At 47.8% G+C, this 14,930-nt stretch overlaps 1 protein-coding gene across 2 annotated transcripts in view; it reads left to right on the top strand.

Annotated features, from left to right (window-relative positions):
- Positions 1 to 14,930, top strand: part of MOCS3 (molybdenum cofactor synthesis 3) — a 279,116-nt gene that overhangs the window by 63,838 nt on the left and 200,348 nt on the right. Inside the window, exon 3 of one of the 2 annotated variants that reach the window (XM_063917573.1) lies at positions 2,738 to 2,830. The exons of the other annotated variant lie outside the window; for it this stretch is intronic. Coding sequence (XP_063773643.1) covers positions 2,738 to 2,830 — 93 coding nt within the window. The remainder of the gene's footprint in view (positions 1 to 2,737; positions 2,831 to 14,930) is intronic. 2 annotated transcript variants of the gene reach the window in all.

Below are 14,930 nucleotides of genomic sequence, written 5' to 3'. Positions count from 1 at the left end.
GTCTTCTATTCCTAAGGATGATCCTGGACACAGTCCAGAAAAAGGTGTTTCTCCAGGAGGAGAAAGCCAGGGAGTTATCCGAACTAGTCAGAAACCTCCTAAAACCAGGCCAAGTGTCAGTGCAGCAGTGCACAAGGGTCCTGGGAAAAATGGTGGCTTCCTACGAAGCAATTCCATTCGGCAGATTCCACGCAAGAACTTTCCAGTGGGACCTGCTGGAAAAGTGGTCCGGATCGCATCTTCAGATGCATCAGCGGATAACCCTGTCACCAAAGACAAGGGTGTCTCTCCTGTGGTGGTTGCAGAGTGCTCATCTTCTAGAGGGCGCAGATTCGGCATTCAGGACTGGGTCCTGGTGACCACGGATGCCAGCCTGCGAGGCTGGGGAGCAGTCACACAGGGAAGAAATTTCCAGGGCTTGTGGTCAAGCCTGGAGACATCACTTCACATAAATATCTTGGAGCTAAGGGCCATTTACAATGCCCTAAGCCAAGCAAGACCTCTGCTTCAAGGTCAGCCGGTGCTGATCCAGTCGGACAACATCACGGCAGTCGCCCACGTAGAGAAGCTGCAAGGATTTTTCGCTGGGCGGAAAATCATGTGATAGCATTGTCAGCAGTGTTCATTCCGGGAGTGGACAACTGGGAAACAGACTTCCTCAGCAGAAGTCTTCCACATGATTGTAAACCGTTGGGAAAAACCAAAGGTGGACATGATGGCGTCCCGCCTAAACAAAAAATTGGACAGGTATTGCGCCAGGTCAAGGGACCCTCAGGCAATAGCTGTGGACGCTCTGGTAACACCGTGGGTGTACCAGTCAGTGTATGGGTTCCCTCCTCTTCCTCTCTTACCAAAAGTATTGAGAATTATAAGACGGAGGGGAGTAAGAACTATACTCGTGGCTCCGGATTGGCCAAGAAGGACTTGGTACCCGGAACTTCAAGAGATGCTCACGGAGGACCCGTGGCCTCTACCTCTAAGAAGGGACCTGCTCCATCAAGGACCCTATCTATTCCAAGACTTACCGCGGCTGCGTTTGACGGCAGGGCGGTTGAACGCCGGATCCTGAAGGAAAAAGGCATTCCGGATGAAGTCATCCCTACCCTGATCAAAGCCAGGAAGGATGTAACCGCAAAGCATTATCACCGCATTAGGTGAAAATATGTTGCGTGGTGCGAGGCCAGTAAGGCCCCGATGGAGGAATTTCAACTAGGTCGATTCCTGCATTTCCTGCAAACAGGAGTGTCTATGGGCCTAAAATTGGGGTCCATAAAGGTTCAAATTTCAGCCCTGTCAATTTTCTTCCAAAAAGAACTAGCTTCAGTTCCTGAAGTTCAGACGTTTGTAAAAGGGTTACTGCATATACAGCCTCCTTTTGTGCCTCCAGTGGCACCTTGGGATCTCAATGTAGTTTTGGGGTTCCTAAAGTCACAATGGTTTGAACCACTGGAATCTGTGGAGTTAAAATATCTCACATGGAAAGTGGTCATGCTGTTGGCCCTGGCCTAGGCCAGGCGCGTGTCAGAATTGGCGGCTTTATCCTGTAAAAGCCCTTATCTGATCTTCCATTCAGACAGGGCGGAATTGAGGACTCGTCCTCATTTTCTCCCTAAGGTGGTTTCAGCGTTTCATCTGGACCAACCTATTGTGGTACCTGCGGCTACTAGTGACTTGGGGGACTCCAAGTTGTTGGACATAGTCAGGGCCCTGAAAATATATGTTTCCAGGACGGCTGGAGTCAGAAAATCTGACTCGCTGTTTATCCTGTATGCACCCAACAAGCTGGGTGCTCCTGCTTCTAAGCAGAATATTGCTCGTTGGATTTGTAATACAATTCAGCTTGCACATTCTGTGGCAGGCCTGCCACAGCCAAAATCTGTAAAAGCCCATTCCACAAGGAAGGTGGGCTCATCTTGGGCGGCTGCCCAAGGGGTCTCGGCTTTACAACTTTGCTGAGCAGCTTTTTGGTCAGGGGCAAATACGTTTGCTAAATTCTACAAATTTGATACCCTGGCTGAGGAGGACCTGGAGTTCTCTCATTCGGTGCTGCAGAGTCATCCGCACTCTCCCGCCCGTTTGGGAGCTTTGGTATAATCCCCATAGTCCTTACGGAGTTCCCAGCATCCACTAGGACGTCAGAGAAAATAAGAATTTACTTACCGATAATTCTATTTCTCGTAGTCCGTAGTGGATGCTGGGCGCCCATCCCAAGTGCGGATTGTCTGCAATACTTGTACATAGTTATTGTTAACTAAATCGGGTTATTGTTGTTGTGAGCCATCTATCCAGAGGCTCCTCTGTTATCATACTGTTAACTGGGTTCAGATCACAAGTTGTACGGTGTGATTGGTGTGGCTGGTATGAGTCTTACCCGGGATTCATAAATCCTTCCTTATTGTGTACGCTCGTCCGGGCACAGTATCCTAACTGAGGCTTGGAGGAGGGTCATAGGGGGAGGAGCCAGTGCACACCAGGTAGTCCTAAAGCTTTACTTTTGTGCCCAGTCTCCTGCGGAGCCGCTATTCCCCATAGTCCTTACGGAGTTCCGAGCATCCACTACGGACTACGAGAAATAGAATTATCGGTAAGTAAATTCTTATTTTAAGCGTTTATGTATTTGGTTGGGAAAGCCTTTTTCCTATGTAATTCTGTTCAGCTCACTCTTTTACCCTTTCATTTTATAGGATTAGCTTCTTACTGTTTTAACTTGTCTATTTTTGTGTGTATTGATTTGCAGGCCAGCTAAACCTATCAAAAGCATCTGTCTTAGTTATAGGATGCGGAGGCTTAGGATGTCCATTAGCACAATATTTGGCTGCAGCTGGAATAGGTAATATTATTTTATTTGCTTTGTCTCTGCTTTTATTTTTACCACTTTTACTGCTACTTGTTTCCTGGGCAAAAATCACTGATTCAGACTGTTCATTTATTACAAATGGAGCAGAGCTCATGCAACAGATTTTTTGTTCCACGGTGACCCACTGAATGATAATATTCATGCTTCCTCGTTCACTGGATCAACTATACGTAATAAGTTCCTAAAGTGCTGTTAATTTCTTGCAGAGCGCATAGATGAAGGGGTATATGCAATTCACGGCGAATCGCGGCAATTTTTCGCCGTTTTTTAATTCGACTAAATTCGCCAGGTGAATTCCGGAAGGTGGCTTCCGGAATTCACCATATTCAATGAAAAACGGATTCGCCAGAGTCGCGGGCGAAAATCGTCCGATTTGGCGGATTTTGCCGCGATTTTAAAAAACGGTAAAAAACGGGAAAAACCCGGAAAAAAAAATGGCGTGGGGTCCCCCCTCCAAAGCATAACCAGCCTCGGGCTCATCGAGCTGGTCCTGGTTCTAAAAATCCGGGGAAAAATTGGCCAGGGATCCCCCGTATTTTTAAAACCAGCACCGGGCTCTGCGCCTGGTGCTGGTGCCAAAAATACGGGGGACAAAGAGTAGGGGTCCCCCGTATTTTTAACAACCGCATCGGGCTCCACTAGCTGGACAGATAATGCCACAGCCGGGGGTCACTTTTATGCCGTGCCCTGCGGCCGTGGCATTAAATGTCCAACTAGTCACCCCTGGCCGGGGTACCCTGGGGGAGTGGGGACCCCTTCAATCAAGGGGTCCCCCCCCCCCCAGCCACCCAAGGGCCAGGGGTGAAGCCCGAGGCTGTCCCCCCCATCCAATGGGCTGCGGATGGGGGGGCTGATAGCCTTTTGTGATAATAAAAAGATATTGTTTTTTCCAGTAGTACTACAAGTCCCAGCAAGCCTCCCCCGCAAGCTGGTACTTGGAGAACCACAAGTACCAGCATGCGGGAGAAAAACGGGCCCGCTGGTACCTGTAGTACTACTGGGAAAAAAATACCCCAAATAAAACAGGACACACACACCGTGACAGTAAAACTTTATTACACACTACCGACACATACATACTTACCTATGTTGACACGCCGACTGCCACGGTCTCCGACGATCCGAGGGTACCTGTGAAAAAATGATACTCACCTTCCAGCGTCCAGAGATAAATCCACGTCCAGAGAGATAAATCCACGTACTTGTAAAAAAAAAAGAAAACGCAAATACCCGCTCCATACCGGACTAGAAAGGGGTCCAATGCTTTCACATCAGACCCCTTTCTCCCGAATGCCGGGACATCACGTGACTCCTGTCACTGAAGTCCCTTCAGCCAATCAGGAAGCGCTACTTCCGTGGCGCTCACCTGATTGGCTGTGCGCTGTCTGTACTGTGACAGCACATCGCAAAGCCGCTCCATTACTTTCAATGGTGGGAACTTTGCGGGTAGCGGTGGGGTCACCCGCCGGTCAGCCGCTGACCGGCGGGTGACCTTACCGCTAGCCGCTAAGTTCCCACCATTGAAAGTAATGGAGCGGCTTTGCGATGTGCTGTCACAGTACAGACAGCGCACAGCCAATCAGGTGAGCGCAACGAAGTTGCGCTTCCTGATTGGCTTAGAGACCTTTCTGTGACAGCTGTCACTGACAGGTCTCATTCGTGGAAAGGTGTCCCATGTGTCAGCATGGGACCCCTTTCAGTCCGGCATGGAGCGGGTGTTCGGTTTGTTTTTTTGCCAAGTACGTGGATTTATCTCTGGACCATGGCTGAGGTGAGTATATTGATCTTTTCTTTTCAGGTATCCGTGGATTCTACATGGAGAAGAGGACCGATGTCGGCGTGTGAACATAGGTAAGTATGTGTGTGTCGACGTATGAAATAAAGTTTTACTGTCGACGGTGTGTGTGTCCTGTTTTTATTTGGGTATTTTTTTCCCAGTAGTACTACAGGTACCAGCGGGCCCGTTTTTCTCCCGCATGCTGGTACTTGTGGTTCTCCAAGTACCAGCTTGCGGGGGAGGCTTGCTGGGACTTGTAGTACTACTGGAAAAAACAATATCTTTTTATTATCACAAAAGGCTATCAGCCCCCCCATCCGCAGCCCATTGGATGGGGGGGGACAGCCTCGGGCTTCACCCCTGGCCCTTGGGTGGCTGGGGGGGGGGGACCCCTTGATTGAAGGGGTCCCCACTCCCCCAGGGTACCCCGGCCAGGGGTGACTAGTTGGATATTTAATGCCACGGCCGCAGGGCACGGCATAAAAGTGACCCCCGGCTGTGGCATTATCTGTCCAGCTAGTGGAGCCCGATGCTGGTGTTAAAAATACGGGGGACCCCTACTCTTTTTGTCCCCCGTATTTTTGGCACCAGCACCAGGCGCAGAGCCCGGTGCTGGTTTTAAAAATACGGGGGATCCCCTGTCAATTTCCCCCCCGCATTTTTAGAACCAGGACCAGCTCGAAGAGCCCGAGGCTGGTTATGCTTTGGAGGGGGGACCCCACGCCATTTTTTTTTATGATTTCACCGTTCCAGCATAAAAAAAAAATAAAAAATAATATTTTAAAAAATATATAAATAATATTTGTGCCTCCAAAAAAAAAAAAAAGAAGTACCTAATCCCTTCTAATATAAATAGATCTGCTATTCCCCCCCAAAAAAACACAAAAAAAAACATGTTTAAATTTTTTTTATTTGTTTTCACCCTCCAAAGTGTGGCGGATTGAAAATGACGAATTTGCTGTCTAAAAGCACTGCTGTCGAATTTCCAAACTTGAATTGAATATGCTTTGGTCGAATTGCAGCACTTGTATCATTGCAGAAAAGTCGAATTTGCAAAAATTCGAATTTCAAAAAGTCGAATTTTGAAAGTCCGTTTTTTGGTCGGAAAGCACTGAATTGCATAGGCGATTTTTTTTTTGGGTCGAAAATGACCCGAAATTCGACAATTTCGGGAATTCGACCGCAATTGCATATACCCCCATGTGTAACAAAGAGAACTACTTGTGCTATAAACTGAAGCTGGGAGCTGTTGTTTATAGCGTTATTGATACTAAACTGTAATTGTATTTTGAAACAATCATGCTGATTTTATTTAACAAACAAGTACATGTTTTACACTTAAAGGGCCTTATGTAGAGTAGGAATCAGTTCTGCAACCCAGATGTGTATCTACATTTTCAACCTTTTTATTGGTTCTTAGTTGCACATGTACTTGCCACTCAGAATACTGCACATGAAAATAAACTTTAAGCATATCTTAGTGCTTTCTCAGTAAAAATACAAAGTGCGTCAAGTATCATTAGACCACAGTCAACAACAGGGCAGGTTTATCTATTAATGATTTAACAGGGAGACCCGAATTCTGTGATCCCTGTGTAAAAATGGGTTTTGTATGAGATGCTATAATGTTGACATTCATGTAGACATGATGGAATGTCGACTTATCGTCCCTTGTGGCCCAGTAGTCATTTACCTGCTCATGACTGCTGCAGCGGTTCCAGTGCGTCTTCCGGATCCAAGCAGTCATGTGACCATAATTTTCGGTCAAACCTCTGCTGCTCCAGCAAGTCTTTTTCCCCTATCTCTATCCCCAATCCCTACCCCCCCCCCACCCCCCAATCTAGTGCCTAACCATAAACCTCCCTCCTGCAGCCTAACCCTAATGTCAACATTGTGAGAATGTCAACACTGTGCCTGTTGACATTTTAACAATGTCAACATTACAGCTGTTATGTACCAGCACCAGACTGGCCAGCGCAAGGCTTAATTCCTTAGGGAGTTGCAGAGGCGCCCCTCCCCAGGTATGGCCAGCTCTGTGCTGAGACTCTTCCCACCCCTGTAGCAGCTGGGTTCAGGTTAACTTTGTAAAATTTAGAAAACCATAATTTAAGTGTTTGGAACTAGCAGTCCTAAATAACGTTATAAAACCCCAAAAGAAACACTTTAGTAGAAATTAATACTAACCTAAACCCTCCTTAAACATACAATTGGACAGCAGATAAGAACCACTTGGACCATCTATTCTGCCCCTTTTTAACCATATTGTTACCTCAAACCTTATTAGATCATTAGTACTTTGTGAGGATATCCTTACTTCTTTCCCATGCATGTTTAAATTGCTCTACTGTATTAGCTTCTACCACCTCTGATGGGAGACTATTCTTCTTGTTCACTACCCTTTTCTGAAGTACTTTTTCCTCAAGTTTCCCCTGAACCTACCTACCTCCTAGTTTCAGTGCATGTTCTAGTACTTTTCTTCCTTTGAAGAATGTTTCCCTCCTAGACCTTGTTAAAACCCTTGATATATTTGAAAGTTTCTATCATGTCCCCCCTTTCCCTTCTCTGCTCCAAACTATACATATTAAGATCTTTTCGTCTTTCCAGGTATGTTTTGTGCTGTAGGCCATGCACCATTTTAGTTGCCTTTCTTTGTGTCTCTGATGTATTACTATCCTTTAGGAGATATGCCCTCCAGAACTGAACACCATATTCTAGATGAGGCCGTACCAGTGACCTTATTACTTCTTTCTCTAACGTCCTAGAGGATGCTGGGGACTCCGTAAGGACCATGGGGAATAGACGGGCTCCGCAGGAGATAGGGCACTTTAAGAAAGCTTTGGATTCTGTGTGTGCACTGGCTCCTCCCTCTATGTCCCTCCTCCAGACCTCCGTTTTATACTGTGCCCAGAGCGAGATGGGTGCACTGCAGGGAGCTCCCCTGAGTTCTCTGCCTAGAAAGCATTTTTGTTTGGAATTTTTCTATATTTTTACAGGGAGCACTGCTGGCAACAGGCTCCCTGCATCGAGGGACTGAGGAGAGAGGGGCAGACCTTCTTAAATGATAGGCTCTGCTTCCTCGGCTACTGGACACTATTAGCTCCAGAGGGGGTGAACACAGGTTCTTACTGGGCGTCCACCCCCAGAGCCGCGCCGCCGTTCTCCTCACAGAGCCAGAAGAAACGAAGTCAGAAGACGTCTCAGGCGGCAGAAGCCTTCAGAGCTTCACTGAGGTAACGCACAGCACTGCAGCTGTGGTCATTGCTCCCATACACCTCACATACTCCGGTCACTGTATGGGTGCAGGGCGCAGGGAGGGCGCCCTGGGCAGCAATATAACACCTCTTATGGCAAAAGACAATATACATGTACAGGTGGGCACTGTACATGTATATAAAAGAGCCCCCGCCATTTTTCAATAACTTTAAGCGGGACAGAAGCCCGCCGCCGAGGGGGCGGGGCTTCTCCCTCAGCACTCACCAGCGCCATTTTTCTCTCCACAGAATGCTGAGAGGAAGCTCCCCGGCCTCTCCCCTGCTTACACACGGCGAAGGGGTGTTTAAAAGAGAGGGGCCGGGCACATAATTGGCGGATAAGATATTATACAGCGCTGCTGGGGGAAAAAACATTTTGTGTTGGTCTCCAGGGTCATTGCGCTGGGGTGTGTGCTGGCATACTCTCTCTCTGTCTCTCCAAAGGGCCTTAAAGGGGATACTGTCTTCAGAAAAGAGTTTCCCTGTGTGTGTGAAGTGTGTCGGTACGTGTGTGTCGACATGTTTGACGAGGAAGGCTCGTTTAATGTGGTGGGGGAGTGTTTGAATGTCAGTTCGCCGTCGGCAACGCCGACACCGGACTGGGTGGATATGCTGAATGTCTTAAATGCAAATGTCAATCTATTGCATTAAAAGGTTAGACAAGGCTGAAGCTAGGGATCAGTCAGGTAGCCAGACTGTGCCTGTCCATGTGGCGCCAGGACCTTCAGGGTCTCAAAAGCGCCCCATATCCCAGGTTGCTGACACAGATACCGACACAGATACTGACTCTAGTGTCGACTATGAGGATGCAAAATTACAGCCCAAGGTGGCAAAGGGTATTCGATACATGATTATTGCCATAAAAGAGGTTTTGCATATCACTGAGGAACCCCCTGTCCCTGACACGAAGGTTCACATGTATAAAGGGAAAAAGCCTGAGGTCACGTTTCCGTCCTCATTTGAGCTAAGCGAATTGTGCGAAAAGGCTTGGGAGTCTTCGGATAGGAGACTACATGTTCCCAAAAGGATTCTTATGGCGTATCCTTTTCCACAGAAGGATAGGATACGATGGGAATCTTCGCCTAAAGTAGACAAGGCACTGACACGCTTATCCAAGAAGGTGGCACTGCCTTCTCCGGATACTGCTTCCCTCAAGGATCCTGCTGACCGCAAGCAGGAAATTACCATGAAGCACATTTACACACATTCAGGAACTATCGTTAGACCGGCCATGGCATCGGCCTGGGTTTGTAGTGCTGTCGTGGCATGGGCAGACTCCTTATCTACGGAGATTGACACCTTAGATAGGGATACCATTCTAATGACCATTGAACATATCAGAGATGCTGCCTTGTATATGAGGGATGCTCAGAGAGACATTTGTTTACTAAGCTCCAGTATAAACGCTATGTCTATTTCTGCTAGGCGACTCTTGTGGACCCGACAGTGGACGGGAGACGCCGACTCAAAGCGGCATATGGAGTCATTGCCTTACAAGGGGGAGGAGTTGTTTGGAGAAGGCCTCTCGGACCTTGTCTCTACTGCTACGGCCGGTAAATCTAATTTTTTTTACCTTATGTTCCCCCGCAGCATGCTAAGATGGTACCGCATTATCAAATGCAGTCCTTTCGTTCCAATAAAAGCAAGAAGGTACGAGGATCGTCCTTTGTTGCCAGAGGTAAAGGCAAGGGAAAAAAGCTGCACTCGGCTAGTTCCCAAGAGCAGAAGTCCTCCCCTACTTCCGCAAAGTCCACCGCATGACGCTGGGTCTTTCCGGGGGGGGGGGGGGGGGGGAGGGGTCAGATCAAGTGGGGGCACGTCTTCGTCTTTTCAGCCACGTCTGGGTTCTCTCACAGGTGGATCCCTGGGCAATAGAGATTGTTTCCCAGGGATACAGACTGGAATTCGAAGACATGCCTCCTCGCCGGTTTTTCAAATCGGCTCTGCCGGCTTCCCCGTCGGAGAGGGAGCTGGTGTTAGCTGCAATTCACAAATTGTACATTCAACAGGTGATAGTCGAAGTCCCTCATCTCCAGCAAGGAGAGGGTTATTATTCATCCCTGTTTGTGGTACCGAAACCGGACGGTTCGGTCAGACCCATTTTAAATCTGAAATCCCTGAACCTGTACTTGAAGAGGTTCAAGTTCAAAATGGAATAGCTCAGAGCGGTCATCGCCAGCCTGGAGGGACGGGATTGTATGGTGTCCCTGGACATAAAGGATGCGTACCTTCATGTTCCGATTTTCCCTCCTCACCAGGCGTTTCTGAGATTTGCAGTACAGGACTGTCACTACCAATTTCAGACGTTGCCGTTTGGTCTTTCCACAGCCCCGAGAATTTTCACCAAGGTAATGGCGGAAATTATGGTGCTCCTGCGCAGGCAGGGCGTCACAATTATCCCGTACTTGGACGATCTCCTCATAAAGGCGAGATCTCGGGAGAAGTTGCTGGACAGCGTGTCTCTGTCCGTGAAGACGTTGCAGAGGCACGGCTGGCTTCTCAATTTACCGAAATCCCAGCTAGTCCCTGCAACGCGTCCGGCCTTTTTGGGCCTGATTCTAGACACAGACCAAAAAAAGAGTTTTTCTTCCAGTGGAGAAGGCTCTGGAACTCGTAGCTCTGGTCAGGAACCTATTGAAGCCAAAAAAGGTTTCAGTGCATCATTGCACGAGGGTTCTGGGGAAGATGGTGGCTGCATACGAGGCCATCCCCTTTGGCAGGTTCCATGCAAGGACCTTTCAATGGGACCTATTGAAATGGTCCGGGTCCTATCTACACATGCAAAATCGGATCACCCTGTCTCTCAGGGCCAGGGTGTCTCTCCTGTGGTGGCTGCACAGTGCTCACCTCCTGGAGGGTCGCAGGTTCGGCATTCAGGACTGGGTCCTGGTGACCACGGACGCGAGCCTCCGAGGTTGGGGAGCTGTCGCACTAGGAAGAAATTTCCAGGGTTTCTGGTCAAGCCTAGAGACTGGTCTCCACATCAATGTCCTGGTGTTGAGGGCCATATACAACGCCCTACGCCAAGCGGAGGAATGGCTTCGGAACAAACCGGTTCTGATTCAGTCAGACAATGTCACGACAGTGGCTCATGTAAACCGCCAAGGCGGCACAAGGAGCAGAGTGGCCATGGCAGAGGCGACCAGGATTCTACGCTGGGCGGAAGGCGATGTAAGCGCACTATCAGCAGTGTTCATCCCGGGGGTGGACAACTGGGAGGTGAACTTCCTCAGCAGGCTCGACCTGCATCCGGGAGAGTGGGGACTTCATCAAGAAGTCTTCACACAGATCACGGATCGGTGGGGACTGCCTCAGATAGACATGATGGCGTCCCGCCTCAACAAAAAGCTAAAGAGGTATTGTGCCAGGTCAAGAGACCCTCAGACGGTTGCGGTAGACGCTCTGGTGACACCTTGGGTGTTCAGATCGGTCTATGTGTTTCCTCCTCTACCTCTCATACCCAAGGTGTTGAGGATAATAAGAATAAGAAGAACAATCCTCATTGTTCCAGATTGGCCAAGGAGGACTTGGTATCCGGATCTGCAAGAGTTGCTCACAGAAGATCCGTGGCCTCTTCCTCTAAGGCAGGACCTGCTGCAGCAGGGGCCCTGTCTGTTCCAAGACTTACCGCGGCTGCGTTTGACGGCATGGCGGTTGAACGCCGGATCCTAGCGGAAAAAGGGATTCCGGAGGAGGTCATTCCTACCCTGATCAAGGCTAGGAAGGACGTGACGTCGAAACATTATCACCGTATATGGCGAAAATATGTTTCTTGGTGTGAGGCCAGAGCTGCTCCTACGGAGGAGTTCCAGTTGGGCCGTCTGCTTCACTTCCTTCAAACGGGAGTGAATTTGGGCCTAAAATTAGGGTCCATAAAGGTTCAAATTTCGGCCTTATCCATTTTCTTTCAAAGAGAATTGGCTTTTCTTCCTGAAGTACAGACTTTTGTGAAGGGCGTGCTGCATATTCAGCCTCCCTTTGTACCTCCGGTAGCGCCTTGGGACCTTAACGTGGTATTAAGTTTCCTCAAGTCACCTTGGTTTGAACCACTCAAAACAGTGGAGTTGAAATACCTCACTTGGAAAGTGGTCATGTTGTTGGCCTTAGCTTCTGCAAGGCGGGTTTCGGAATTGGCGGCTTTATCATATAAAAGCCCATACCTGATTTTTCACATGGTTAGGGACTCGTCCTCAATTTCTGCCCAAGGTGGTCTCATCTTTTCATATGAACCAACCTATTGTCGTGCCTGTGGCTACACGGGACTTGGAGGATTCCGAGTCCCTGGATGTGGTCAGGGCTTTGAAGATTTATGTGACCAGAACAGCTAGGATCAGGAATACCGAAGCTCTGTTTGTTCTGTATGCGGCCAACAAGGTTGGCGCTCCTGCTTCAAAGCAGACTATTGCTCGCTGGATCTGTAACACGATTCAGCAGGCGCATTCTTCGGCAGGATTGCCATTGCCTAAATCGGTTAAGGCCCATTCCACTAGGAAGGTGGGCTCTTCTTGGGCGGCTGCCCGAGGGGTCTCGGCACTACAACTGTGCCGAGCTGCTACTTGGTCGGGGTCAAACATCTTTGCAAAGTTCTATAAGTTTGATACCCTGGCTGAGGAGGACCTCCTGCTTGCTCAATCGGTGCTGCAGAGTCATCCGCACTCTCCCGCCCGTTTGGGAGCTTTGGTATAATCCCCATGGTCCTTACGGAGTCCCCAGCATCCTCTAGGACGTTAGAGAAAATAAGATTTTACTTACCGGTAAATCTATTTCTCGTAGTCCGTAGAGGATGCTGGGTGCCCGTCCCAAGTGCGGACTTCTTCTGCAAGACTTGTATATAGTTATTGCTTACATGAGGGTTATGTTATAGTTGATCGGGTTTGAACCAAGGCTGTTATTGTTCATACTGTTAACTGGGTAGTTTATCACAAGTTATACGGTGTGATTGGTGTGGCTGGTATGAATCTTGCCCTTAGATTTACAAAAATCCTTTCCTCGTACTGTTCATCTCCTCTGGGCACAGTTTCTCTAACTGAGGTCTGGAGGAGGGACATAGAGGGAGGAGCCAGTGCACACCCAGAATCCAAAGCTTTCTTAAAGTGCCCTATCTCCTGCGGAGCCCGTCTATTCCCCATGGTCCTTACGGAGTCCCCAGCATCCTCTACGGACTACGAGAAATAGATTTACCGGTAAGTAAAATCTTATTTTTTTTCTGCTACTGATTCCTCTCCCTGTGCAACCAAGCATCTGACTAGCTTTCCTCATTGCTTTGTTACATTTCTTACCTGCTTTTACGTCATCTGAAATGGTGACACCTAGATCCCTTTCCTCCTCAATAGTTTCTAATATAGGGGGTCATTCCGAGTTGTTCGCTCGCAAGCTGCTTTTAGCAGCTTTGCACACGCTAAGCCGCCGCCTACTGGGAGTGAATCTTAGCTTATCAAAATTGCGAACGAAAGATTCGCAATATTGCGAAAAGACTTCTCTGTGCAGTTTCTGAGTAGCTCGAGACTTACTCTGCCAGTGCGATCAGTTCAGTGCTTGTCGTTCCTGGTTTGACGTCACAAACACACCCAGCGTTCGCCCAGACACTCCTCCGTTTCTCCAGCCACTCCCGCGTTTTTCCCAGAAACGGTAGCGTTTTTTCACACACTCCCATAAAACGGCCAGTTTCCGCCCAGAAACACCCACTTCCTGTCAATCACATTACGATCACCAGAACGAAGAAAAAACCTCGTAATGCCGTGAGTAAAATACCTAACTGCATAGCAAATTTACTTGGCGCACTCGCACTGCGGACATTGCGCATGCGCATTAGCGACTGATCGCTCCGTTGCGAGAAAAAAATAACGAGCGAACAACTCGGAATGACCCCCATAGTGCCATTAATACTATATTTAGCCTTTGGATTTTGAGACCCAAGTGCATGTGTGTGCATTTTTTGCCATTAAACTGTATTTGCCACGCTTTTGACCATTCTTTAAGTCTATCTAGAGCAATGGTTCCCAAACTCTGGCCCAAATGTATTAAGCCTTAAAAAATGATAAAGTGAAGACTGATAAATAGTGATAAAGTACCAGCCAATCAGCTTCCTAACTGCCATGTTACAGGATGTGTTTAAAAAAATGACAGGAGCTGGTTCGCTTGTGTTTTATCACTCTTTATCAGTCTCCACTTTAAGGCTTAATACGTTTGGGCCTCTGTCCTCAAGGACCCCTAACAGTTCATATTTTACAGTTCACCTGTGGATTTTTAAAATGTGACCGTTGGTCATGCACAGTGCAACTGCTAAGTGACCTGGAATATGTGAAGTGTTAGGGGTTCTTGAGGACTGAGTTTGGGAACCACTGATCTAGGTCATCATTTGTTTAACCTCTCCTGGTGTGTCTACCCTATTGCATATCTTTGTCATCTGCAAAAAGGCATACTTTCCCTTCAATAAAGATATTTAAAACGCAGTTTTAAGTACTCCACTAGTAACCTTTCCCTTCTGTGAATGCTCTCCATTTACTACCACTCTCTGTGTTCTATCCTTCAATTAAGATCTTATCCATTCAACCATCGTAATATCCAGTCTCAAGTTTTCAAGTTTAATAGTCTGCGATGTGAGACTGTGTCAGAAACCTTACTAAAGTCTAGATATGCTACATCTATGCCTCCCACCCCCCCACCCCTTTTGATCTAATACTCTAGTCACCATGTCAAAAAAGAAAATAAGTTGTTTTTCAACATGATCTCCCCCCAGTAAATCCATGATGTTAGGGATCCTGTGAATTGCCGGAATTGAGATATTCTACAACTCTTTTTATTTTGAGAGTGTTTTCATCAATTTCCATACTACTGATAAAAGGCTTACTGATTGGTAGTTGCTTACCTCTTCCTTGCTTCTACTTTTGTGCAGTGGTACTACGTTCGCTCTTTTCCAGTCCTCTGGAATTACTCTTGTAATCACTACCAGCACTTCTTTAAGCAGGCTGTTTTAGTATCCTTGGGTGTATCCCATCTGGCCCCATTGATTTATCAACTCAGTTTTGAGAGTTTTGTTAGAATC

This window comes from Pseudophryne corroboree, chromosome 4, assembly GCF_028390025.1.
Source record: "Pseudophryne corroboree isolate aPseCor3 chromosome 4, aPseCor3.hap2, whole genome shotgun sequence".
NCBI classification, from domain to species: Eukaryota; Metazoa; Chordata; class Amphibia; order Anura; family Myobatrachidae; genus Pseudophryne; species Pseudophryne corroboree.
Note: the sequence above shows the minus strand (reverse complement) of the source record. Positions and strands in the feature narration are given on the sequence as shown.